The sequence below is a fragment of the Piliocolobus tephrosceles genome, chromosome 5 (genome assembly GCF_002776525.5).
Source record: "Piliocolobus tephrosceles isolate RC106 chromosome 5, ASM277652v3, whole genome shotgun sequence".
Taxonomy (NCBI): domain Eukaryota; kingdom Metazoa; phylum Chordata; class Mammalia; order Primates; family Cercopithecidae; genus Piliocolobus; species Piliocolobus tephrosceles.
This window is the reverse complement of record NC_045438.1, coordinates 135,047,845-135,074,198: the sequence shown is the minus strand read 5'-3', so window position 1 is coordinate 135,074,198 and position 26,354 is coordinate 135,047,845. Positions and strand designations below refer to the sequence as shown.

General features: G+C 54.1%; 1 protein-coding gene across 2 annotated transcripts; it reads right to left on the bottom strand.

The window, feature by feature from the left end:
• IP6K3 (inositol hexakisphosphate kinase 3) lies at positions 1–24,004 on the bottom strand. 2 transcript variants are annotated; one of them, XM_023213038.2, is made up of 7 exons: positions 23,764–23,992; positions 16,356–16,483; positions 12,501–12,876; positions 6,433–6,646; positions 5,082–5,257; positions 3,789–3,964; positions 1–1,525 (listed from the first exon to the last, which is right to left on the bottom strand). In XM_023213038.2, exons 3-7 carry the CDS (start codon positions 12,697–12,699, stop codon positions 1,058–1,060), a joined length of 1,233 nt encoding a protein of 410 aa, XP_023068806.1. In that variant the 5' UTR covers positions 12,700–12,876; positions 16,356–16,483; positions 23,764–23,992; the 3' UTR covers positions 1–1,057. The 2 variants fall into 2 exon arrangements, with proteins under 2 accessions (XP_023068806.1, XP_023068805.1); XM_023213037.2 differs by lacking the exon at positions 16,356–16,483 and having other exon boundaries at positions 23,764–24,004.
• Between the last annotated feature and the right edge of the window lie 2,350 nt (positions 24,005–26,354).

Here is a 26,354-nt window from a genome sequence, read left to right as displayed (position 1 = left end):
TGGTGACCTCAGCAATTTTATTAACAAATTTATTTCCCTAATTGGGTAACACATCTCAGTGCTTGACTCAAGGGCATTGTAATAGGTTTCCGTACTGCAGAAGAAGGAATTAATTAGAACTGTTTGTTCTTATTCCATATTTACACTTGTCCACCAGTCTTGTAAACATTGCCCCTAGTTTCCTCAGTCCTCCAGATTCTTCTGACTCCCCAACCCACCCCCAAAATAAATAAGTAGAAAGCAGAGAGTAGAGCTGGGCATCAGTGGTCCCTTCTTATGTGCATTCACCCCCACTGCAAGCCGCGTCTCATGGTCAGAATGTGGCAGAATGGGGAACTCCAAAGTCTGCTAAAAGATTCCTCATTTTAAGAGATTTTGGGGGAAAAAAAAAGGAAAAAAAGTCTGTAAAGGGACCCTCCTTTCCACAGGCAAAAATGGAGAATCTGGGGCCTTGCTTTGCCAGAGCTCATGCCTGGGCTTGGCTCTGTCCACTTGGAAGCTGGGTGCAGAGCAGGTAAGATGTGCAGATCTGTTCTGCTTCATCCTGTCTCACCTAAAACTCTGCTTAGGAAGATAAGAGGCATTCATGAGCTCTGCCTCCCCTTGGAGCATGCAGCCCGTACAAAGAGAAAAACCATGAACTCATGAACTCACTCTTCAAGGCTGCTTCAAGTCAAGTTTTCTGCCTCACAGCTGGCGCGGACTGCAGCATGGCAACGCGTAAACATTTTTAGATGCAAATATTCCAGAATGTCACAGCAATGCTGGCCTCTAACTTGGGCTGCCCCCTCCAGTGTACTCCAGAAGGTGCCACTTTATCCTGGCTGTCTGTTCTCCGATGAGCAGCATTAGAGCATGATGCCAGGGGATGTGGAATCACCTCCAGAGCTGATTTGTTCAGCAGCTGTTAACATAGTCTGCCATATATAGAGATGGTTTTTGACGGTAGATAGGACTATTATGAAGATATCTAAGGGGTGTCTGGACTACCCTAGCAACCAACAGGTCCCTTTTTGAGATCTATAGCCCAGAAAAATCCAGATAAGCTCAGGAAGTTTCATTCTCCCTCTTGGATATCCTGCAGGATCCTAATGAGGTTTTCCAGGCCAAAAATGTAGCCAGGGTCTGGTCCATCGTAGGTGGTGTGCTCATTCCAGGAGCCCTTGTACGTAGTATGAGCAAAGTCAATCATGCGGACGTCAACCTTGGTGAGACCACTGGGAGAGCTGCCATGGGCTGCCTGGGGAGCCTCCTGAGGATGTGGGCTACCTGGGGCTCTTTCTGGCGGTTCCTGCCCATCATAGATGATGAGGAGAGAGCTGGAGTAGAAGCGGTATGAACTCTGGCTCCTAATGACGGAGAGGAGGGCCCGGAGCTGCTGCAGGATGGGCTCCAGGAGCTCCCTCCGGAGGTGGCTTCCATTATGTAGGAACTGATAGAGGGCTTGTCTGAACCCCTCCACTGAGAGTTTTCTTCCGTAGTACTTGTCTTTGCAGAGAAAGTACTTCTTATCTGTTTGATAAACCTTATATTAAAAAGAAGAAAGAAAATGTGAAGATTGGAAATTTAAACAAATCGCATCTGGTATGGTTGCAGCATCACAAGCTAGGATAGCATATGAACAGATTTTTAGGAGATGTAGGGCAAGAGTGACTGAAATGAGCAGAAGATGATCTTCTGTCAAGTGCCAGGGTAGCTTTTACATTTTAAAATGCTTTCTGTGCAAGTCTTTAGTAGTAATCCAAGGTCTAAAGATCCTTCACCCTACAGAGGTGACCCTCCACCCACGAGGAAAACGTTTGGATCTTCTTTCTTGTGAATTTCCAATGTCAACCTCCAAATCGTGATTTAAGCCCTGGCTTCTGGCCCTCTTCAATTCAAATATTAGCAAACCCAAGCTAGAAAGCTTTAATAGGAATCTGAAATCACAGCCAATGGCCTTGGAAAGCCAACTAGATTAAAATTTCCCCAACAAAGTTTATAAAGTCCTTTCTCCACAGATTCCAAGGCAACAGTAATGCCTCTTGAGGTAGAGTGGGGTGAATTGTTTGAAGATAAAAAGATAGGTTAGGTCAGGTGTGGACAGTTTCCAGGCAGCCAGTGCAGTTGAGGGGAGCCTGGTAGAGGAGGGAGGTTCATGGCAGCTCTATGGGGCTGGTGGCTCCTCTCCTTGGCACCATCTCTCCTCCCCTCCCCTGTTGTGTCTTGGCCACCAGAAGGGAGCAGATGGAAGAGAGATGCTGATGGGGGACAGTGGCAGCCACCCCCGTTTCATTCAGATGGCACAGGCAGCAGCCAAGGTTGAACCAAGGCCAGCAGTGGGCATGGCCAGGGGGGGGTTGGCACCCCTCTGCCTGGCACACCTCGAAGGGGCAGCCTGTGCTTGGCCAAGACAGTTTCTCACGTCATTCCTGCCCTCAGATTACATGATATGTTTATAGAAAACCAGTGTTGAAAAAAATCAGAAAGATATGATAGACTTGGTGTTGCCTTTGGAGGGCTGCAGATTAGCTGCTAAATTAGCCGTCATAAATACATGACAGGCATCACTTTCTAAATAAATCAGATCAATTTCAGAAGATTTGAGGTCCAGAGAGAGATTCCATTTACACCACAAATCCTCACACTCCATTCTCTTGAGGACTGCATTCCCGGCTTTCCAAAAGACATCTGTGCAACAAATTTATAGACTCAACTTCCAGCTTCAAGGGGTGGCAGTTTCAATTAAGGAAAGCTATAACGTTTACCGTCAAATCGGTGTCTGGTTTTGCTTTGAGTAGACAGACTATAAGAGGGAACGAGTAGAGGAAGTTTATTTTCTCCTGTTCTCCCGCAGCCCCTGCCATAAGCCACATCAGAGCCCAAAAAAGGAGGCGTGGAGTCTGAGTTACAGAAAATAACCATTCCTCTGTAGGGTAGCAGGTTATGACCTTCCCACTTTATTAACCAGAACTGAGCAAAAAGCAGCAGAAAAGGTGGATTAAGAAGGGGAAATGGCTAATAGAAATTCAAAGAGCTGACTGCCTTACAGCATCTAAGAAGGAGAGAATTCAGCTTTATCATTCAAGAGAAGGAGGACTCAGGAAGCCACGGGTTGCACCAAGAAGCCCTTTCTCTTAGTTCTTCCCCCAGCCCAGCCTCATACACTACCATCAAAGGTCCGCTTGCACCATGAGCAGGAGCCACATGGCCACTGTGGAAAGTTTCAGCTGCCAAAGATTGTGAGACCAAGTTCAAATGTGATGGTTTTTGACATCACTATTCTAAAGGGTACTCTTGAAAAGATCCAGTGTGGGCTGAAGTGGTGGCTCAAGCCTGTAATCCCAGCACTTTGGGAGGCAGAGGCGGGCGGATCATGAGGTCAGGAGATCGAGACCATCCTGGCTAACATGGTGAAACCCCGTCTCTACTAAAATTACAAAAAATTAGCCGGGCGTGGTGGCGGGCACCTGTAGTCCCAGCTACTCGGGAGGCTGAGGCAGGAGAATGGCATGAACCCGGGAGGCGTAGGTTGCAGTGAGCTGGATCGCGCCACTGCACTCCAGCCTGGGTGACAGAGCAAGACTCTGTCTCAAAAAAAAAAAAAAAAAAAGAAAAAGAAATGATCAAGTGTGTCATAGACCAGGGTATGCATTTCTTCATTGGAAGACTGGCTCCTGGCCTCCTCTGTGGCTCCTCCAAAGTGAAGGGCTCTGCAGGGGGCAGTGGCATCTGGATAGGAGACATCCCGACCCCACCGTGGACGTGCCGGGATGTTCCCCCGCAGCGGCGGGCCCCATGCAACCTACCTGCATGCCGCAGATGCGTACACCCAGGCAGGCTGAGGTGCTCTGCGCACACTTCCTCATGTGGCGGGCCTTCTTCTCCTCGGACGCGTCATCGCCATGCTGCCGGGTCCCCATCTTCAGATCCAGGATGCAGGGATGCGTGTACTGTGACACTACATTTTCCAGCAACAAGAACCCTAGTCACACTACGTTAAGGAAGACTCTGAGGACTTCAGAGCTACTGTTCTGCCACAGGCCGTTTGCATGCCTCAGAAGCTGCCTGGAAATTCCCTATTCCGGGCACCATTCTTCACTCCCGTTGCCTTCCTTACAGACAAGCTCATCCTTGCTATAAAGAATTCAAAGTATTAGAATTTACAGGCTGCTTTAATAAGTCCATTTATTTAGGGGGAGTTTATGAGTATGTGAGCTTTTTTTCCTTTTCCATTTTGCTCTGAGGTTGAAATTTAAATGCAAGCGTGAAATCCCTGGCAGGCCATGCCCAATTTACATTTTACGGCAGAAAATCATAAGGCTAAAACCTCCAGTCCTGCTGAATGGACCAATACCTTTTGGGAGAAGTGGGTTGATGTTAGCCTTGGAGATGAGTTGCAGGAATATTAATTTCAGTGGAGTAATTATCCTGCAAAAGCTTCTTAGGGATTATGATTGCAGATGTGTCTTGGTAAATACTATGAAACCAGCCACCCATTTGCAGGAAGGAGCACAGCAGTGGTGACGAAGGGGCATTTCAAACTTAAATTTTCTCCCTGAATAAGTAGGGGAGAGGCACTTACCTCATCCCATAGTCCACCCCATGGACACTCCCCTAAGGGAGGAGCCACACTTCCCTCTCACTGTGTGGGCCCCATGGGAAGACGCCTGCAGGTAGAATTTGGAGGGATGGAAGGGAGGTTGGGGCTGGGGAGTCATCCAGCTCTCTGAGCCCCCTGCTGCCCCCACCCAACATGGCATTCAGCATTCCTGTCTGACCACAGACACTCCCATCCTAACCCATCTTTCCTGCCAAGTGGCCAAGACACAGCCAGGGCCCCCCAAGGGCACTGCGCTCAGTGTAATTCCATCTGCCTTCCCCATACTGTCTAGTTGTTCTTTTGGAGGCACCTGATTTCTTCTAGGACCTGGGTTGGAGGGCTTGTGCCTTCCAGCTATCCCTCACATCTGTCTCTCCCTGCCCACCCTCTGCTGGCCCCGTGTTTGTGTGTGTTTCCTCTACTCACCTCTGCCCCTCTGTGTCTCTCTATCCCATCCCCCCGCCCTTGGGACTACACGTGAGGGGGATGGCAAGGATACGATGCCGTTTGTTCTCTGGGTACTCGGAGCACAGGCGGGTCAGGTGGGCCTGGTGGCAGTGCAGGCCCCATGGGTTGAAGCTCTTCCTCTCGACCTGGTTCCCATTAGCGTCTTCCGCCAGCGAGGAGGCTGGAGTGTTGAGGTGGGTCTCGGACCTCAGGAGAGCCTTGGCTGGGCTGCGGCGGAGGGGAGCACAGGACAGTCAGAGCAGAGGTCTGGGGAAGAGCGCTGCTGCCTGTGGCTGACTGGGCTCTCTGAGACGGGCTCTGACAGGGTAGTCCCAGCTGCTCTCCAGGGTGGCCCTCATCAGGCTGGGGCACCCTCCCTGCCCAACTCAGGTCCTGGGGCCAGATTTCACCACACTGTAGCCCTCAAGTGGCTTCTCCAAACCCTGGAGAACTTACTAGAACATGTTGCCCCCTCAGAGGACTGAGGTGATTTGAACTCACTTGCAAGTGATCTGGATTATTAATGGTCTTACTATTGAGGCGACACACTAAGGGGGCAGTGGCCCTAACCGGAATCACAAGCCTGGGGTTGGACTCTGATAATCCAGCAGGCAGGCCATCACCTCCCTGAGACCTCAGAAGGGCACAGGAGTGGGGTGGGGGCTGCGGGGAGTGCGGACTGTGGCAGGTCCTTTCCTCCTGCCCTCTGGGCATCTTGGCGTGGCCATCTGTGAAATGGCGATAATGGCCTGCTTCCTGACTCCAAGGCCAGAGGCTTAATGAGATCTGTGGCACTCCTTGGGAAGGCAGGCGTTTTCGTTGTATTAGCTCCCTTTTGTTTCCCATAAATGTTTTAAAAAGCCCCGGGGAGGCTTTTCACCTGAGAAAGGTCAGCTGACATTGTCAAAGGTTTTGGTAGGGACCTCAGGCACCTGAGCCTCCTGCATCTCCAGGGACCCTCTGAGCACGACATTGACCTCCCTTCTGGCCCCTTCCAACTGCTAGGGAAAGAGATGATTTCGGAGAGCAATTAGCCACACTTTTCCTCTACATACACTGTTCTAGGGTTTCTGTTCTGTACATTTCCTCCCCAGAGACACTTCATGGTCTCAGTGAACCAGGTATTAAACAAATATGTACCGGATACCTACTCAGTAGAGAACTCTGCCTGTGCATCAACTTCTGAGATAAAATGCATCATAATCCTCCCTTCTAGGAGTGGCATAAAGAAAATCCATTCCTTTCTTTGGTCACATTGGTTATTCTAGACAGAGCATTCATCTGAATTTCTCATTTTCTCAGCACCAGCCCTAATGGGGAGTGGTTGGCCTTGGGCACAGGTGGGAGCAGTGCCGGTCCCTGCCGAGGGACAGGGTTTCTGTCATCCTGCCCAGTGGCCTCACCTCTCCTTGGGTGAGCGTGCCAGCTGGGCATGCGGCCACTGGGCAAGGGCGCAGGCGCTGCCACTGCTGCCGGTGGTCTGCTGGAGCGTCTGCCAGATGGCCATTGCCGCCGACTCTGTGGAGACCTTGAAGGGCTCCCGGCTCTCCTTCACTGGGTTGGCAACCAAGCTGAGATGGCCTGTGCTGTCTTTCCAGAGGTGCACTGTGATGGTGCCTGCAAACACACAGGGAAGGGGAGGGGAGGAGCCAGGTGAGAGGGCCACCATGCGGATATGCAGGAGCGATGACAGGTTGGGAATTTAGCTTAATGGTCCAGGTCCACCTCCCCCGTTCCCCAGCTCCTCTCTCAAGGAAGAGCTCTGGGACTGGCCTGGTTTTGCCTGAACCGATGCTGTCCCAGAATGAGCCCCAGAGCTTGGAGAAAATAGCCTTGGGCTGATCTTGACACATCCTCTGCTTTATCACACTTCCCTGCCCCTTTGCGCTTTAAACAAAGTCAACTCCGCACATTTTGTCCTCGCATTCCAGTTCCTCTGTGCACAGTCGCACCTCCCAGTCACGCCACAGCCAAGCCAGCTCTGCCCGACCTGGGGTCATTGGAACTGGTCCTCTGTGAAGGGGCCTCCCACCTCAGAGTGCCAGTGAGGGAAGTTGGGCCCATCCCATCCCTCCTCCGTGCCCTCTGCCTCTGATGACCCTTCCTCTCCCTCCCATGTATCTTTATCGGACCTGCTTCTTCCAGGAAGCCTTCCTCTCACAGCCTTCCAGGGCTCAGGGCTCCCCGTCGCCCCTTCACTCGCCCTCCCCCCGTCTGTCTGTCCTTGAGCTGATGGCCAGCCGTTTCCTCTGGTTAGACGCATCTGCACGTGAAGATTATTGGTGGAACATGGTTCTTTGATGAAACAAGCCTTGTGAGGTTTCCCCAACTGTGTTACATCCTACCATCGGTGTTGGTCATTGAGGCACAAAAAAACACTGGTTGTGAAAGTGAAGAGTGTCTGAAATACCTTTACCCTACACGCTAAGGGGCATCCTCCTGGGCATTGGCCAGGCTTGGGTAATTAGCTGTGGCAGGCACATTAGCAGCCCTGCAGCCACCCTTTAGTGTCCTCCCTCTGGTGGTGACAGAGCCCAGGCCTTCCTCCGTGGAGTTTGACTTCCAGTGGTGCCTGGCCTCGCCAGAGTCTTGGTAGTAGCACGGGAGATGGCCACCCTTGTGGTTTTGGGAGAAGCAGAGGTGAGAATACATGTCCTCTCTCCTGCAGCTGATGCGCTCATCCTCTCTGCGCCTGCCCTCACCAGCACACTCTGCACCCCCTCTGTCCCGCTATATGCTGAAGGAGTGACCTGATGGAGTATACCAGTGGCTCCCTTGCCCTCCAGTTTCTCAGTGGATTTGCCAGTGGGGGGCACTGGCAGGAGATGGGAGGGTGGGAGGAGAAAGGTTGAGCGTTTTTTCCACTGGTTCCCACCCCTCTTCACTGTGTTCATACCCTGCTGTGTTCCTCTGTGGCCCTCCTGGCCTGGGGTGGTGACAGCTTTCCAGTGTTGCTGGTCTCTGGGTCCCCCCAGTCCCTGGTTGTTCCCCTGAATCCTGCATATATTTCTGCAAACAGTTCTTTTTTTTTTTTTTTTTTTTTTTTGAGACGGAGTCTTGCTGTATCACCCATGCTAGAGTACGGTGGCGCGATCTCGGCTCACTGCAACCTCCGCCTCCTGGGTTCACGCCATTCTTCTGCCTCAGCCTCCCGAGTAGCTGGGATTACAGGCACCAGCCACCACGCCTGGCTAATTTTTGTATTTTTAGTGGAGATGGGGTTTCACCATCTTGGCCAGGCTGACCTCAAACTCCTGACTTTGTGATCCACCCGCTCTGGCCTCCCAAAGTGCTGGGATTACAGATGTGAGCCACTGCACCCTGCCAAACGGTTCCTTTTTAAGGTTTTCTTCATTTAACCTCCTTTAAGTGTGACTTTTGTTTTCTGCTGGGCCCTGACCAAGAGAGGGTAGGCTGCCTGTTTGTATGTCCTCCAAGGTATTTATTTCTCCCCCCAGCCACGTGGTCACCTGCTCAGAGTAAGTGGCAATTTCTGCTGAGCCAGCCGTGAAGGCGGCTGATCTCCCAGCTTGCATCGCTGCCGGGCCCTCCTGGGCTGGTCAGCGTGGACACTCGTTTTCAGGGCTGCTCTATAATTCAGCAAGTCGCTCTCCTGAGCTGCCTGTGCCTAGCTCAGCGGTCTCCCTGGGCCAGTCCTGTCATCTCAGATTCCCAGTGCCCTAATTTTGCAGCCTGAGAGTGACATTCAGTCCTTTCCATCTCCTAAAAGGTGCTGCCTTTCCTCACGCCATCCCAGGCTCCCGTGTCCTGTGAAGTCGTCATGATGATAACCATAACGCTGTCCCTGAACCTGGCATTTTACCATTCACCTGCCACTAGCGTTCACCCCTAGGCCAAGCCCACTGTCGCTGTCCTGCTCATGAGACAGGGGCTGATGGCAGGTTGAGGAAGGAATCACAGATCGTCATAGCCATCCTGTCTTCCACCTGCTGGGTGGCATGTTACTGCTTTTCCCTTGCTACCGCTAAGTCACAGTACGCCTGTAAGAGTGTTGACGGTGGGCGCCGAGGCTCAGAGAGATGGGATAACCTGCCCAAGGGCACACGGTCGGTGTGGGATGGAGCTCTGGGAGGCCATGCCAGACGCGGGATGGAGGAAGGGACAGGCTGTTCCAGAGGGTCTGGTGTTGTCACGCTATGTTTACCCTGAGTTTGCATTAGGGACACTCCTGCTGTGTCCCCCGTCATGTTTGTTCCGGTCATTCTGTTCCATAGGAGAGAACAGAGAGGCCGTGATTCCTCCCTGAGGGGAGGGTCATCAGCACTGAGAGCTGGGAGCCCAGGCCAAACCAATGCCTGTCCCGAGCCCATCCTTCCAGGTGTGAGAAGGGGGGAGAGCTGCCAGCCTCTTGCAGGTCCTGGGGAGCCCCGAGGCCTCCCAGCTGCCTGGGGAGCCTGGTGTGCCGGTCCTGTGCAGAGCCCTTTTGGGTCTTGGAAAATTCACACTGCCCTCCAGCACTCCCCTGGCCTTGCCACATGTGAGGCTATGGTGACAGGTCTGCCGGAAACCATAGTCTTGGGAGCCCCAGGCCCAGGAGGCCTTCCTGGAGGGACAGGAAGCGTGACCTTCACCCACTTCTCCAGGCTCCAGCCCTTGTCTGATCTCATCAGTTCTGAGTGTCTGAGTAAATGGAGGAGAGCAGAGGTGCAAATAACCCAAAACCAATAAAATCCAAAAGTCATTTCCATTTCTCATATTGTCAGAGTTACAGAGCCAGCCTCTGCATCTCTGCCTCTCTGTCTTTCTGCGTGCCTCTGACGGGCTGTGTCTGTCTCCAGCTCTTGTCTGTCTTTCCCTCTCACACCCCTCTGTGGCTCAGCGCAGCCCTTCCCTCTGAAGTCGGGGACCCCAAACGGATAACCCCCTTACAAACAGTCTCCAGTTGCCTGCCCAGCCCTCCCCATGCATCTCGACCCGAGACCATGCCAGCTGGACAGATGAGAGAGCTTACTGCCACAACTGGCATGCCCAGAGCATCTCAGCAATTTTGGTTTGGCCTAGTAGCTTCCTGAGCCTCCGTGAATATTCTATCGTGTATTTATTTTTAAGTTTATGAGAACATTTACTTGCTGCCGTCTGTAATACGAATCGGGTCAACCGGGTCAACTGTTAACCAACTGGACCTACGAGTACATCCTCATTGCCCAGTGCTGACCGGCAGCCTGGGAGGAGAGGGGTGCAGCCCCAGGGCCCCGTCACGCCTGCAGAGCCCAGCAAAGGTCCCGGGCGAGCTCTGACCCAAGAGACTGCCCTCTGGAGTGGCGTCCCTGCCCATCATCCTCCCTGATGCCATCACGGTGCAGGGCGGTGAGAAGAGAGAGAACACGCACTCTGTGGCATGTGGTGGCCACTTCAGAAATGGCCCTTCTCAGTGAGGACTGTTCCTATAGCGGAGAAAAGGGAGACCCTTGTGGCAGCCTTGTGGGGATTCAGGTGCCCCTGACCTGAGGCCCTCGCTGAATGACTCTGGGCAAGTCAGTCCCCCTCCCTCCTTGGGCTAGATGACCCCTGAGCACTGACACCCGAGTTCACCCCTTTAGTAACAGTGTAGCTGAGTGGAGCAGGCCCATGTGGCCAAGAGCCCACAGTCAGGAGTCAGACCTCAGGGCAGAGGAGGGGATGAGGATGACCTGAAGGCCAGGCCAACCTCTCTGCCTCTGCCATTTAGCCTGCGGCTGCCCGGCATCCATCTCAGCCCCAGAGCTGTGTGGAGCAAGCGTGAAATGGTGCTGGCAGGAGGCCACCCTACACACGATCCTGCCACCCCTCTGCTGGGCTAAGTTTAGTTGTGAAGGAACAGACATTAATTCCAGTGTGTGCTCTGACAAGATGGGAAGTGACCCCACAACCAGCCAGGCAACACCAGCCTGCGGGCTGGGAAGACCCCAGGGAGAGGGAGGCCCACACAGGCGGCCCATGGACCATCTTCCCCTGTCTCTCTGTGACGCTGATCGGTCTTGTCTTAGACTCTCAGGAGTGGCAGGCCGGCCTGAAGTCCAGGCATGTGTGAAACAGTGCTTGGAAGCAATGCTCAAGGCTCCAGGCCCTGGTCCCCCTACCGGCATTAGGTCTGGACCATGCTAATTAAGAATTCCTGGCTGGGCGCAGTGGCTCACACCTGTAATCCCAACACTTTGGAAGGCTGAGGTGGGTGGATCACCTGCGGTTGGGAGTTCGAGACCAACCTGACCACCATGGAGAAACCCCATAAATGAGCTGGGCATGGTGGCAGGTGCCTGTAATCCCAGCTACTCCGAAGGCTGAGGCAAGAGAATTGCTTGAACCTGGGAGGCGGAGGTTGCAATGAGCTGAGATCGCGCCATTGCACTCCAGCCTGGGCAACAAGACCAAAACTGTTTCAAAAAAAAAAAAAAAAAAAAGAGAGAGAATTCCTGACCCTCACCCCAAGACCCAGGGATTCTGATTCACATGTCTGGCATGGGGCTTGGGCACCTGTGCAGCTTTGTGCACATACACACTGGATTCTGGTGAAGTTGGTTTCCCAGGCCAGTTTGCACTTGAGAAACACCAGGCCCCATCCTTCCCAGTTACCTTGATCATTGAAATGCAAATGTGTTTTTGACTGACTTATTTGGATATTATTGTCACCTTCACCATCAACACTTTGACGAGGGCAGCAGCTTGCAGTCATGGGGTCTACAGTCCTCTAAAGAGGTTATTTCTCTGAGCAGTCACCTCAGGGTCGACTACATGGCAGAGTGTGGGGCTGACTGGGGCCGACTACATGGCAGAGTGTGGCTGAGCCCTGTCAGCTTCACTTTCAGAAGGCTGAGTATGGACAAATCACCCTGTCCTGGGGAGCCTGACCCCTGCCTGGAGGCAGCACCCTCCCCACCCACTTTCTTTCCCCAGAACCCACCTTGTGCTCAGATCGAGGACACATGCTGCCCCATGCAGAAGTTTCCCAGCTACACACAAGCAGCAACCCGTATCCCTGGCTTTGCCTCTTCCTGGGTGAGAGTGGCAGTTCTGGCTTCCCAAGCAAGCCACATCCCAGCATCCCCAAGCCCTGTCCCAGGCCTGAGGGTCCTGCCATCCTCCTTGGCTTTCAAGGGGAGGTTAAGGAGGCCCCACTTTGCCCTGTGTTTACAGCCAGCATCAGATGGCTGGCTATGGCACCCGGAAGGCACAGACCAGAATGCCCCCTTGGAGACCGGGTGGGACCGGGGTGTTTTATTTTCTCCATCCCTTGAAGCCTGGTGGCTTGAGCTAATTTATAAGGAAGCCAAACGGCATTACACTCTAGACCTGGAGGCTTGAAGAGTTCAGAGAAACTAGGACAGCGAAGGCCAGCCCCGCTGGGAGAGGGGCGCGTCTCCATGGCAACCCTTATACACACCCACGGCACAGGAGGATGCAGTGGGTGCATTGGATGAGCTGGCCCCCATGTGGCGGCACCCAGACGTGGCCTGGCTGCCCAGGCACTCACCTTTGTACTGTGGGGTGAACTGCTTCATGGCCAGCGGCAGGGATTCATAGAACCTCTGCTCCCGGGAGATGAGGGGCTTGCACACCGTATGCTCGTCGTATTTCATCACGCTCATGTGCCCCCCAACCTGGTGTAGGAAGGGCTCCAGCTGCACGCCTGCCCTCATGTCCCCGGCATCTGCGCTGTTTTGCACAACCATGGTAACACACGGTGGTGGTGGTGGGGTCCCTGCACAGTTTGCTAGAGGAAGGTGTGAAGTAGAACGGGCAGCGCCCAACAGCACACAGGCTGTCAGCGGTCCTCAACTTTCTCCTTCTTGGCCTTTATTGCTGTCATAGCATAGTCTCCTCCTGTCTGTGGGTTCTCAGCGGGGCCTCTGGAAAGCAGGGGAGGAAGGTGGAAGTTAGATGAGGGAGGTGGTGGCTGGGGCAGGGCAGTGCTCAGAAGAGCCCACACAGCCTTGACCCCAGAGCAGGTTCCTCACTGGTACCTTAAACAAGACTGTGAATATCCATCAATTACTTCTGGAATAATCTGTCATGAGAAACCAGTTACAGTGGTTGCCTCCATGGAGCAGGGATGAGAAGGAGACTTTATTTATTTATTTAAGATGAGGTCTTGCTCTGTCGCCCAGGCTGGAATGCAGTGGCATGATCTTGGCTCACTGCAGCCTTGACCTCCTGGGCTCTGCAGCCTTGACCTCCTGGGCTCTGCAGCCTTGACCTCCTGGGCTCAAGTGATCCTCCCTCCTCAACCTCCAAGTAGCTGGGACTACAGGTGTGTGCCAGCATGCCCAACTAATTTTATACTTTTTGTAGAAATGGAGTCTCACCATGTTTCCCAGGCTGGTCTCAAACTCCTGAGCTCAAGTGATCCACCCACTTTGGCCTCCCAAGTGCTAGGATTATGGGTATGAGCCACTGTGCCCAGCCAGAGACTTTAAGTAATGTTTTGTACTTTTTGAATTTAAATATTAAAACATTAAAAAAATTCAGGCAACACACTAAGCTTCGAGGGTGCAGAGATGGTATCTTAACTTCACCTGTCATGTTGCCTGCCTTCATCTGGGAACACTCGTCCCAGGCCCAACAAGAAGCAAGCTGAGCCACTGCTACTGGGGCCCTCACTGTCTTGCAGGGGATTACGGGTACAGGAGTGCTTGCTTGCTTTATTTATTTATTTATTTATTTATTTATTTATTTATTTAGAGACAGAATCTCATTCTGTCGCCCAGGCTGGAGAGCAGTGGTGTAATCTTGGCTCACTACAACTTTTGCCTCCCGGGTTCAAGCGATTCTCCTGCCTCAGCCTCCTGAGCAGCTGGGATTACAGGCATCCACCACCACATCCGGCTAATTTTTGTATTTTTTAGTAGAGACAGAGTTTCACCATGTTGGCCAGGCTGGTCTCGAACTCCTGACCTCAGGTGATCCGCCCTCCTCGGCCTCCCAAAGTGCTGGGATCACAGGCGTGAGCCATCGCACCTGGCCAGGAGTGCTTTATTTTTGTACAGCATGGGTGTGCATCATTGATTTACATCATGGCACCGTGACATAATTGCTGTGGGACCTCGGACAAGTTACTGAACCTTTCTGGGCCTCAGTTTCTCCTTCTCGCTCTGTAGAACAGGATAATGATACCCACCTCATGGAATTAGGGACATAGTTGAGATAAGGCCCATGGAAAGGACAGCCCAGTACCCAGAGCAAAGCATTCAATAAATGTGATCATTATTTCTAGCATTATTGCCATGCTGGTCCTATTTTCCTCCCAGCTCCGGGTTGTAGGACAGGCAGGCCACTTTGCAAATGAGGACAGTGAGGCCTACAGTACCATGCGCAGGGTTGCGGCTGGCCAGGAGAGTGGGAAGTAAAGCCGGGGCCTGCTCTTCTCTAGGCCTGGCCCCCTCCTCCCCGTCCCGCTCCTCTTACCCTCCCTGAGGGTGGGCCTATGGGTCTCAGGCAAAAGCTGGCGCTCTGGGTTGGAAACACAGCCCCTAAAGACATCCTGACTTTGTCTCAGGAGAGTGCCAAGGAGACACTGCAAGGGGAGGCTTTTCCAGCCCTGTTCGTCCTGTCCTGAGAGCACATTCCCACAGCGGTGCCCGTCACCACCAAGTTATTAATACTCTCTCCCTCTGCTGGACTCCTGGTCATGGATGTCACCAGGCTGGGCAGTGCTGGGCAAGATTAACCCTCTAATTGACCTTCAGTCCAGGCCACAGGCACAGCCGGCTGGATTCATGCACAGCAGTGCCCATCAATTTGTCCAGGCCTCTGGCTCAGAGAGGCTCCTGCCAGCCGCCTGGACCTCTACCTCACTCGGGCATTGAAAACCTCAATACAGCCTGTTCATTCCCTAACACTGGGCCTCTTCCACATTGGCTACTGCCCTGCAGGCCAAAAGTGCCGCTATAGGAGGGAGAAGGAGTGTGGTTCAGGCTAGTACGTAGGATGAGGGGTGAGGCTTCTGTGACTGGCTGCGTGGCTGGAGTGACTGGGTGAACTGGGGCTGCTGGGGTGGGAGGATGGAGGCCTGATGGTGAGGGGGCTGGGCCTGAGACTCCAGCCTAGGCATTCTTCAGCTCTGCTCTAGTGTGGCACAGAGGTGAGTCCCATCGAGAGGCTGTTTCGGGACCTGAGAAAAGAAGATGGTGACAGGTATCTGGACACAGAAGAAAATTGGCCCACAAAAAAGCTGATAACTTCAGTTTGCTAACCCTTTGGTTATGGGACAGGATATGCCAGTTGCCTGTAAACCCAATCCTACTTGCAAATTTGGAGAAGGCAAGAAGGAGTAGAGCAGAGAAGCTGAGGCAGCCTGATGCCTCCCCTCTCGCTGGGCTTGCTGGCATGTCAGCCTTTGCCAGCTGACCTGTCCCCAGGCAGAGGTACTTCTGGTGACCACAGGGACAGCTAGTCTGTAAAGTTCATTTATAGCCACTCCTGGAAGGAGCAAGGCTCCCGCCCCGCACACTTGTATCCCCAGGGCTGGCCCCTCACTAGCCAGGCCTGGCCTCAGCGGATACCAGCCCAGCTCCACAGCCTCATCCCAGCCAAATCACACCTGGGCCTCCTGCTGCCGCACTGGGAAGTCCACGCCCCTCGTCTTTCCCCGGCTCACCTCCCCAAAGAGCTCTAAGGACATGGACGTCACCGTGGCAAGCTGTGGTAAGGAAATAATGGCAATAAATGTTTACATGCATATGGCGCTTGCTGTGGCCGTGTTCTAGTGCTTTGTATAGAGTAACCCATTTAAGCCTTACAACCCATAGTAACCCTGTGAGGCAATTCGTGTTACCAGCCCCGTTTTATCGATGAGAAAACGGAGGCACAGAGAGGTTAAGTAGCTTCCTTGTCTGCACCTGGCTGGTATGGGAAGAGCAGGGATTTGAACCCAGGCATGGTAGCCCCAGAGTGTGCTCCCTGGCCACACTTCAGGGGGCTGAGGGTTGTTGTTTATAGACTTCAAACTTTAGGAAATTGAGCCACAAGGAGGCCGGGACTTGGCCAAAGTCACCTATAAGTCACTGGTGGTGCTGGGACAGGTTTTCCTGTCTCCCAGGCCTGGTGTCCCCCCGGCCTGTCCCCCATCCCACTTGATGACATTCAGTTCTTGTGCTAGGAGTGGGTGGGCTGGAGAGGGGAGCACATCTCTCTCCCACCTCTGCAGAAACCACCACAAGGGATCAGGCGGGAGGCCCACCTAGAGCAGGGGTTGGTATCGACCTTCCCACAGCCTCCTGGCTGGGGGTGTCAGTGAGACCTGAGAGGCGTTGTCATTCCCAGCAGGGAAATGGTTCCTGCTGCAATCTTCCCCTCTGATCTCAGATGTTCTCAGGAGCCCTGGCTGTACCTCCTCAGAGAGCGCAGTGTGAGCAGGGAAGACCCCTGGGCCTTCAGCACAGCCTGTGGCACAGCAGTGCAAACTCCCCTGCCCTGGACCTGGATGGATTGGCAGCGATTGTCTACCAGGGAGCCAGCCTGTGAAAAAAAAACCTGGACTTGGTGGCTGGGGAAACTGAGGCCCTGTCTCTTGAGGGTCAGCCTGGGATGTAGATTAGTGACATCTGCGGGGCCTCCTGCTCCTGAGCTGTGTGGTCTGCAATTCTGACACAGGTTGGTGGGAAGGGGCAGAAGGAGACAGGAGGAGCAGTGGCGTCTGCCCCTGGAGCTTCAGCTGGGGCTGGGCAGCGTAGGTTTCGCCGCTGCTCGGGAAGGCAGTCTGTGGCTTCCCCTTGGCACTGATGCTGACCTCAGGTTCCCAAGGAAGACTAGGGTTCTTTATCTGTTTCTGCCTTTGTGTGTGGCCTCCAGCTCTGTGGGATTGAGCTGGGGAAGGCTCCTGTTTTTCCCATTCCTCACGGGCAAGTCCCAATTAAATCATTCAAGTTGGCAGGACCTTTCTCAGCCCAGACCTTCCTTTTGCCACATGCAGGCACTTCTGCCACAGCGCCCTGGGCCTGTTCTGTTTCCTAAGAGCCTTGGGCAAGGGTCAGAAGCCCAGGGTCTACTCTAGGCACCCCCGGAGCTTGCTGAGGCCTGAGATGAACCGGAGAAGCGCTCTGAGGCTTGGCTTGTGGCCCTCTGCCACAGCCTTGTGATGCTCCGTGCAGACAAAGTGCAGACACTCCTTTGTGGAGTCTTCCTTCCAAGCATTGCCACCATGCGGGGTCTGTCACTGCCTGGGTTATTCTCAGGACCGACTCCCATGAGTCAGCTTGGGTGCTGGATGGCAGGTGAGGCGCCTGCTGCCAAATATCCTTGGCTCTCTTTAGTGCTTTGAAGGGAGACAGTTGTCCTTCTCTCCAGCCCACATCTCCTCCCACATCCCTGCAGCTCAGACCCCTTGCCCAGCATCCTTCCCTAGGGCTCCTTGTGGGGGCACAGGGGGAGTAAGAATGAGGCAGGGAAGAGGGTGAGATGCCCCTAGCCAGAAGAGCTCGACTTAAAGGTTGCCCAACCCCCTGCCACCACCAGGAAGTGGACAGATGGCCCCAGGTCTCTGTATCCTCCTGCCCTGTCGTTGCATCATGTCCCGAATGAAGTAACGCTGGGCCTCACTCCAGGAGACTCAAGGGCTAATTTCTGCTGATGGGGCACAGCCACCAAGCTGGTTGTTAAATGAGGCCCTGGGCTGTCTGTGCCAGTACAGACCCTGCTCCGCAGCCCCACGGGGCCTGAGTGACAGCCAGCCGTGCTAGCCCGTGAGACACTCCCCAGTCTGAAAAGAGGGTCACTGATAGCAGGGCCGTGAGTGGGTTTGGCTTCCAGAATGGAGACAGATGACCAGTGATTCTAAGACCCCAAGACCTCGCTGATGCCAGACACAATGACAGATGCCACCCATCAACGCGAGGCGGATAAGGGCATCATAACTTGTCACAACCCGTCGGCACAGTTTTATTTCCGGAGAGTCTTTGTACGGTATAAGCACTTTCCACATGCTAAATCTGAGTTCATTAACATTACAGAAGATGCATCTCTTTTAGGACTCACACTCCCATTTTAGGGAAGGTGGCAGACGAAACCACAAATCAAACTTGTAGGGGTTCAAAATAGGAATAGATTAGTCATGGACTATATCTTATCAAAGCCTGTTGGCTTCTTATATCTGCAAACAGACTGGCTGACTGTGGCCATTGTCAGGGCTGTTCACAACATTCTGTTTTTCCCTGTGGGAACATGGTATGATTGCAGCTTTGAAGGTAAGCGTGGCCCACGTGATTTGCTTTCGCCAGCATCACGTGGATGGGTGCCATGTGTTACTTCTGGGCGGGAACTTCAAGAGATGTTCCCCCCATTCTCTTTCCCTGGCCATGGTGATCTTGGAAGCACATGCTGAGGTGTGGCCTCTGTCAGCAGGGTCCCTAAGTGACTGTACATACTGGATATATAGCATTATGGAAATAAATCTTCACTCTGTGAAGTCACTGAGATTTGGGGGTGGCTTGTTATGCAGCAGGAGCTAGTCCATCCTGCCTGATGCACTGACTCACAGCCAGGCACCCAGTGTGGGGCTCTTAATTTGAAAGCAACTTCACTTCACCTGGCGCAGTGGCTCACACCTGTAATCCCAGTGCTATGGGAGGCCAAGGCGAGTGAATCACTTGAAGCCAGGAGTTCGAGACTAGCCTAGCCAACATGGTGAAACCCTGTCTCTACTAAAAATATTTTTAAAAGTAGCCAGGTGTGGTGGCACGTGCCTGTAATCCCAGCTACTCGGGAGGCTGAGGCAGGGGAATTGCTTAAATCCAGGAGGTGGAGGTTGCCATGAGCCAAGATCATGCCATTGCACTCCAGCCTGGGCAATAGAGCGAGACTCCATCTCAAAAAAAAAAAAAAAAAGAAAAAGAAAGCAACTTCACTTGAGTCAGGTACTCAAATCGTTCCTTGCACAAACATATCCTATGTCATTGCCACTCCTAAGGGTCAACTCTGGACCCCTGACTTTACAGTCACACCTCTGTTTCTCCAGATGAGAATTTTCAGATGGTGACACTGAGGGTCAGAATGGTTGCAGAGTTTTCCTGGGGTCCAGAGCTAGCAGGCACTAGTCCTGGGACTCCGCCGTGACGAGTCTTTCTCATTCTAAAGTCGATGCCCATTCTGACCATGTGCAGTCCCCTTGGATGGGGAGTGGCTGCTGAGTTGCTCTGGCTGTCTCTGGGAGTCTCAGAGACCCAGGACCAAGACCCAAGTCAGGCACTTAGGGCCAGGGTGATGTCTGGGGCCCTCTATGCCGTTTTTCTCAGTAACCTGTGTCAGGATAGGGAGGCTTTCAGAAGCTGCACCTGGCTGGGCAGCAAGGGCCGCACACCCAGGGGCATCATGCTGCTGGTGGCAGTACCTAACGAAGTGCTTGGCAGTGTGGATTCTTAGGGCCCTGGGTGAGGGCTGTCACCCGGGGGCCCACCAAGACCTTACCCAAATCCTCATCACCACAGTCTGCAGAGTAGGAAAGTAATCCTCTAGAGGCATGATAATCCTCAAATGTATGTAAATGTGTTGGTAATTAACAAAATACAAATTCATTTAAAGGCATTATTGAATTCCTAGTAGTTTTTGTCATCATCACTTTTTCTCAATCAACAGATCCTAAGAGTGTAATGAGGATTGCATAGGGACTGGTAGGGAAAAAACTGTATTGACAAATGGGTCCTAGAGAAGAGGTTAGTAGAGGTATTGCTCCTGGCTGAGATCAGGGTGGTTTGAGGGGTCTGAGAAGGAGTCTGGGAGGAGGGGAGATGTTGGCTCAGCCTTGGGGAGCTTGGGGGAGTGCCTGCTTCAGGGAGCGTGTGTACAAGGAGCAATAGGGAAGGGCAAGGACAGGGTGGGAGGCGATGGCTGGAGGGGAGGGTTGTGTGGAGGAGGAGGATGCGGGAGTGCTGGGCTGGCCTTGCCAGTGCTGCAGCACCAGGGCGCCTGCAGAGGCAGCCAGCGTTGGAGGGGGACGGAGAGTGAGCCTAGCCTGGCCAACCAGAGGAGATGCTGGCCTGGGCCCCAGCTCAGTGCAGGGAGGTGGTCCCCTGAGATCACCAAGGTGCTGAAGCCTTCGGGACCACATCCCGATAAATCTTAGCCATGTGGTGGAGAGAGGGCTTTCTGGGTAGAAGATAATTAAGAAACAGCTTGTAGCAAAAGAAAACTATAATATAAAATGTGGCAGGCGGCAAAGCAGCATGGTTTATGGCCTGCCCTCTCACCTCTGAAGCTCTAACTTACATTTCACAGGCCTCTCGGAGCCAGAGGTTTGGTACAAGTACTATTCAATGTCTTCGTGATGCCCAAGGGAGCATTTTTTAATCTATTAGAGATGAGAGGACCCAAAAACCATTTAAAACCGCCTAGGTTGTAATGGGCAGGAGAAATTTGGAGTTTCTCACATAGCTGAGGGGTCGTGCATCATCTGGGGCTATCCAGGTTGGAAGGTACAAGCTTATTTTCCAGGGGGAAAAATGGAGTTTTAAAATCCATTCTAAAAATGACTCAAGGGCTGTAGCATGGTGCGCCCTCCATCCGTGTGGCTCCCCGGCTCGGTGGGATCAATACCTGGTGCTGGGGGACTTCACACATCACTTTCCCAGCCGTGGCTGAAATATGTGGCTTAGGAGATCATCTGTTTCCTGGGGAAGGCTTGGTTTCTAGAATCACAGAGCAATACTTCATATTCCTCAGTCATAGAAACTTATTTCGGGGCTGATTTTATCCTTTGAGAGGGTTTTTTTTCTTCTTTTTTCTTAACATTTAAAATCTCGCAATGTTTCTCCAGCTTGAGGACCAAATACGATTTTAATACAGCGATTATTAGTTTAGAAGCCCTTCAGCCACTGACACATGTACTTAGCAGCACCAACAATGTTCTGATCTTGCTGTCAAGGTGGGAGAAATATGGGGGAAAGATGACTCACGAAGTCGAGTGCCACTGGAAGGGCTGCTCTGCGGGAGGCAGAGGCTGCGAGGGCTTCTCCCTCTTGGCCCCCTAATAGATCCTGACCCCTGGACACGCAGCTCCTCAGCCATGGTTAGCAACTGCTCTGACAGCCCCTCCCAGGCATGCTTGTCTCCTCCGGACTTTGCCTCTTGAAGCTGCACCCAAGATCTTGGATATTGCTAAACACCCAGACCTGCCTACACATTTCCCAGCCTCCAACACCCGGCCCCACACCTGCCGCCTTCCTCTAAGTAATATGACCAGCCACCACCTGTCTTGTCACAGATGCAAGGTGTTGCCAGCGGTTAGCATGGCGGTTTTATGGTTGCAAGATGGAACAGCTCTTTAAGGTCAAAACACAATAATGGGATGGAGTGTGTGTGCGTGTGTGTGTTTGCATGTTTGTGCGAGCACATGTGAATGCTTGTGCGTGTTTGGGAGTGTGTGGCTGAGGGAGAATGCAGGCAAGGTCTTTTCCCAGCAGAGGGCAGCAGTGCACACGTTGAGGCTCCAAATGCCTGAGAGGGATTAACAGAAAACTGAAGCCAGCACCCACCTCCTCGCCCAGCGACTGGGGGACACATTTTTGGAACCGCCCTAGGTTTGCCTGGCTTTGCCCAGACCTGTCCCAGAGAGCCCCAGCAGCAGCTGAAGTTCTGCCTCCACCAGGCAGGGGGTTTTTGAAAAGCTCAGAAGCCATCATTGAGGTTGGATTCTCCCCATAACGTTCTATAACATCTCCTCTTGCCCTGCCCTTCCGCTGCTTAACCAGGGTCAGGGGCTGAGGGGGAGGGGGTGGGAATGGGCTGGGGGCGGTGGGGCACTTGAGAGCCCATCTGGGCAGAGCAGGACAGGGTCTCCAGCGATCTCCACCCCATTTGTCCATCCCACCCAGGCCGTGGCACCCTGGTGGGTGGGTGAGCCCTCTCAGCTGCCAGCTGGGCCTCCCAGCCCTGGATGAGTTGCAGTAACTAGTATTGGGGTAACGCATTGCAACTGCAGCCCGCGGGCCAACACGCCCCTCCTGCGCCCGCTCCCACCCCTCACCTCCCCAGCCAGGGCGCAGGCCCTCACCTCCCCAGCCAGGGCGCAGGCCCTCACCTCCCCAGCCAGGGCGCAGGCCTCCTCACCTCCCCAGCCAGGGCGCAGGCTTCCTTCCCTGAAGGACCTGATGCTCATAAAGTTTACTGCTGTTCCCTGTGGCTGCTGGTGAACAAGATAGCAACCATCAGGGTTTCTGCCTGGGAAGGATTTACTCAGTGCTCTGTGGAGGGCAGGAGAAAGCAGCAGATGCCGTTGTCCAGGGGGTGGGCTTGGCTTGGCCTGTGACCCCCAGAAGCAGCAGGGCGAAGACGGGGAGGGCCCCAGAGGCCACAGGAGCACCGAGGGGCAGGGATGCAGGAAAGTGGCCCAGGAGGGGACAGGAGACCTGGTTCTGCCTCAGGCTCCCTGTGCCTGCCTCTCTGGGCCTCAGCTTCCCTATCTGTACTGAGAGCTGTCTGACCCTGCCATGTTCTTACCCTCCTTTGGGACACCCCCCCCCCTTCGATTCAGCCAGGCAAAGTGGTGGGGAAAATCACCCATGGTGGGTGGTCGGGAGGTTGGCAGAGGTTCTTCCTAATTGAAAGAGATTTAAGAGACCTGCTGACCCAATGCCTTTTGACTGGATCCTCTTCTAACAAAACACTAACAGACATTTGGGGCCGGCTGGGGAAAGGAGACCGTGGACAGGATGCAGACACTCGTGGGTAGTTGCTCATTTGTTAGTGGACAGTGGGTTATGTGAGGACGTACTGAGGGACTTTGTGGTGGGGGAGAGGCATGCTGTGATGTCACAACACTCTAGCTGTAGCGTATTTGATGAAACAAATACGACAAAACTCGGACCACTGCTGAAATCAGGCGCAGGATGTACAAGTGTTCATGAGATCATTCCCTCTATTTTTTTCTGTATGCTTGAAGTTTTTCGTAATAAAAAGGTTAAAAAATAAGTGGGTAGCTTTTTAAAAGTGTAGAAGCCTGAGTCCCTCCCCATGGGATCAGAATTCCTGGGGAAGAGGCCTGGCATGGGGGGTTTAAGGCCCCCAGGGACCCCAAGGCCCCCAAGGCAAGCTCAGTTCTCAGGTTCACTAGGGTGCCTGGAAGAGTCACGGGTGGGGGCCAAGGCTCCACCACTGCCCAGGGCATCGGGGACCACCGCTTAGTGGAGACATGCCTCCGACCCCCATGACCCCATCCCATGGTCTACCGCCACCCTGCACCAGGCCCCAGGCCCCAGGCCCCAGGCAGCTGCTGTAGACATTGACGTCATCGAACCTTGTGCCAGCCTCCGGCCCCCTCCCGTGGAAAGCTAGGGCTGCTAGGCTAGGACATGCCGTTCCAGGGCCCAGGGGATGCTGCTGCCCATGTTTCTTGGACACCTGCCTCTGTTAAGAGTTAACTCAGCCCCCTGTGCTTGCCCCTCCCCCCAGCTGCCTCTGCAGTCCCAGTCCACCCTGAAGTGAGAGGACTCCAGGCACCCCTGGAAGGGGAGGGGTGGAATTCCCCTGGGAGAAGGGAGAGGGATGAAAGAGGAGCAGATGCCAGAATTCCTATACTCACTGAACTGCCCCAACACTCTACCCCACCCCCGCCACACACAGGTGGACAGACCTCCACGAAGACGCTGGCACCTCCGTGGGGCAGACTCCTGACCAGCCTGGAATGGAGATGAGACCCCAGGGTATAGACAGGCCCTGTGGACACAAGACCATCTCTCCCCTCAGTCAGGCCCTGTCAAAGGCTCAGCCAGGCTGGCCCTGCCCGTCCCTGCCCACAAGGCAGCACTCACCAGAGCTTCCTCTGAGATCATGGGGAGTGTGTGAAAGGCAGGGCCCAGGAATCTTGTCTCTCAGTGCCCACCATGTACAGGCATCAGGCAACAGCCCATCCCAGCGTGGAGCATTCACTGTCCACCAGAGCCCTGGTGCGCGAGGTCTGCCCGGGAGGGCCGGGCTGACGTGGCCTGGGGAGGCAAGGGTCACCTGACCCTCTGGGGGAAGGGCTGGTGGGGACTGGCATGTCCAGCTGTCAGCTGGGTGTTCTGCTGCTCTGGGGCAGGGCCAGAGGGGCTGGAAGGGAGGGGACAAAGAAGAGGAGAGAGAAGAGGGGAGGAGGAAAGGAGGAGTGGTCTAAGGCAGGGGAGAGTTCAGCTGAGCTGCCTGCATGGATGTCAGGACCTGGGCACCAAGGGCCGATCACCGCAAGGCCCTGGTTATGTTTTGATTCCTAATTCAAAAGAAAAGGGGTGAGTCTCGGGTTGGGGGTTCATGCTCTCCCTTCTGCTGGGCTTCTTGCCCCATCCTCTCTGCAGGAACCTCACTGCAGCTTACCCCAAGCTGTGGCTGCTAGAGAGAAGGAAAGTCAGGCGGCAAGACGTTCAGGCAACAGTCAGTTAGACTGAGGACAATCAGTCCATCAACAAGCATTTTTTGAGGCCCTCTGCTAGGGCTGACCAAGCACCCCCAGTGTCAGGGGATTGCAGTTGGGGGCTCAGCAAGTCAGAGGGCAACTTCAGGCTAAGTGTCTGGTGAGAGAATAGAGGATAGAGGACTTTGCAGAGTGAGGAGGGCGTCCTGGAGGAGCTGACCGGCGGAGAGCTGAAGGAGAAACAGGGTCGTTTGGTTGAGTGGGGAGGGTGGTGAGAAGGGGCTGTAGCTACAGGAGAGGCTGTACAGAAGCCCAGAGGCAGGCAGGAGGAGGGTCAGGGAGGTGGAAGCTACAGGGAGTGGGACTAGGGAGAGATGGGGTAGGGACAAGGTAGCCTCACCACCCTCTGTCCTCAGCCTCTGGGAGGAATTAGGTGCTTTATGCCGGGAAGAGTCGGCTCAGGCTTGTGTCTAAAACTCTTAAAGGTGAGCAGACAGATGCTGTCCTCCAGGAAAGTCCTAGCCTGGCTGGGAGAGGGGGCAGTGTGGGGAAGGAGAGGGCGAGTTCCTGAGATGTGGAGGAATCAGGCTGGTGGACCGTGAGAGAGGGGGTGGGGGCGAGGGACAGGGTTCATCAGGGGACAGGCTTCAGGTCCAAGTAACCCTGGACCAGTATTAGGAAGATCAGGCTATCCTGGACATCTGGCTAAAGTTCCCCCGGGCACTGGTGCGCCACCTGCCTTTCCTGGGCCGCTCCATGTGTGGATGAGGGGCTCAGCCTCTTCTCTGGCCAGAGACACTGCCTGCTTCGCTCAGGCCCAGGTTGCCCACTGGTCTGGTTCAGCCTCTCTCGGACTCATCCCCCAGGACCCCCTTACCCATCTCCTGGTCCCCCCAGATCTGTTGGTGCAGTACTTTCTCCATTTCCACGTGTCCATGGAGCACATGTTCCAGGACGGCCCCTTCTCCCTCACTGCTCATTTCACAGAGGCAAGATGGGGAAGGCGACTGGAACCCACTCTCCTGGCCCTCGCCCGCCAGCCGTTGTCCATTCAGTGCCCTCTTTGCCTGCTCCAACGCTTGGCATAGCAGGAGCCGCTCAGCAGATGTGTTAGCAGCAAGAGAACAAGGAGTAGCTGGGCACGGTGGCTTACGCCTATAATCCCAGCATTTTGAGAGGCAGAGGCAGAGGCAGGAGGAATGCTTGAGCTCAGAAGGCTGAGGCTGCAGTGAGTCATAATTGATCACGCCACTGCACTCCAGCCTGGGCACCACAGAGAGACCCTGTCTCCAAAGAAAAAAGGAACAAGGGGTGATGGAGAGGCTGCAGCCCGTGTGGGGCTACCTACCTGCCCAGCTGCCCTTGGGTGGCTGAGCTCCTCTCCCATCTCCACTGTGTGGATGGATGTGGGCCTCCCCATGCCCAGAGAGGGCAGAGTCCCACCGACATAACAATAATTCCTGGGGTGCCCTGAAGCCTGGTTTAAAGTGGGGTGGGGGTCCCATGCTCCCCTTCCTGCCCCATGACTCCTCCTGCAGGGTGACTGACTGATCACATTTCACCAGGGAAGGCACATGGCCTCCTGCGTGCTCCGTCCCTCCCCCTGCCCAGCTGTGTGCTGGGCTCCGGTTACCTGGCCCTGGAAGAGGGTATGACCTCCTTTCCCCCCAGCCCTGCCCCACCTCCCGTCTCCCTATCAGGCTGGACTCACCTCCCTATTCTGGGAACCCCAGAACCGCCACAGGGACGAGCAGGAGGCCCTTCAGGTTCTAGAGGGGGAAGGACTTCCTACTTGAGCAAGAGGGCCAGTGAGTGCCGTGGCCCCCAGGCCTCCAGGAGGGCCTGTCCACATTCCACCACCGGCTTTCTGTGTGTGTTTTGCTGCTGTTGTAAAGAGCAAGGTTCCATATTGACTTCTTATTCTTCTATTTACGTAACAACATTTCTGAGCCCCTAATATGTGACCTGAGACGTACAGCAGTAAACACACACAGGGGCCCGCTGTCCAGAATC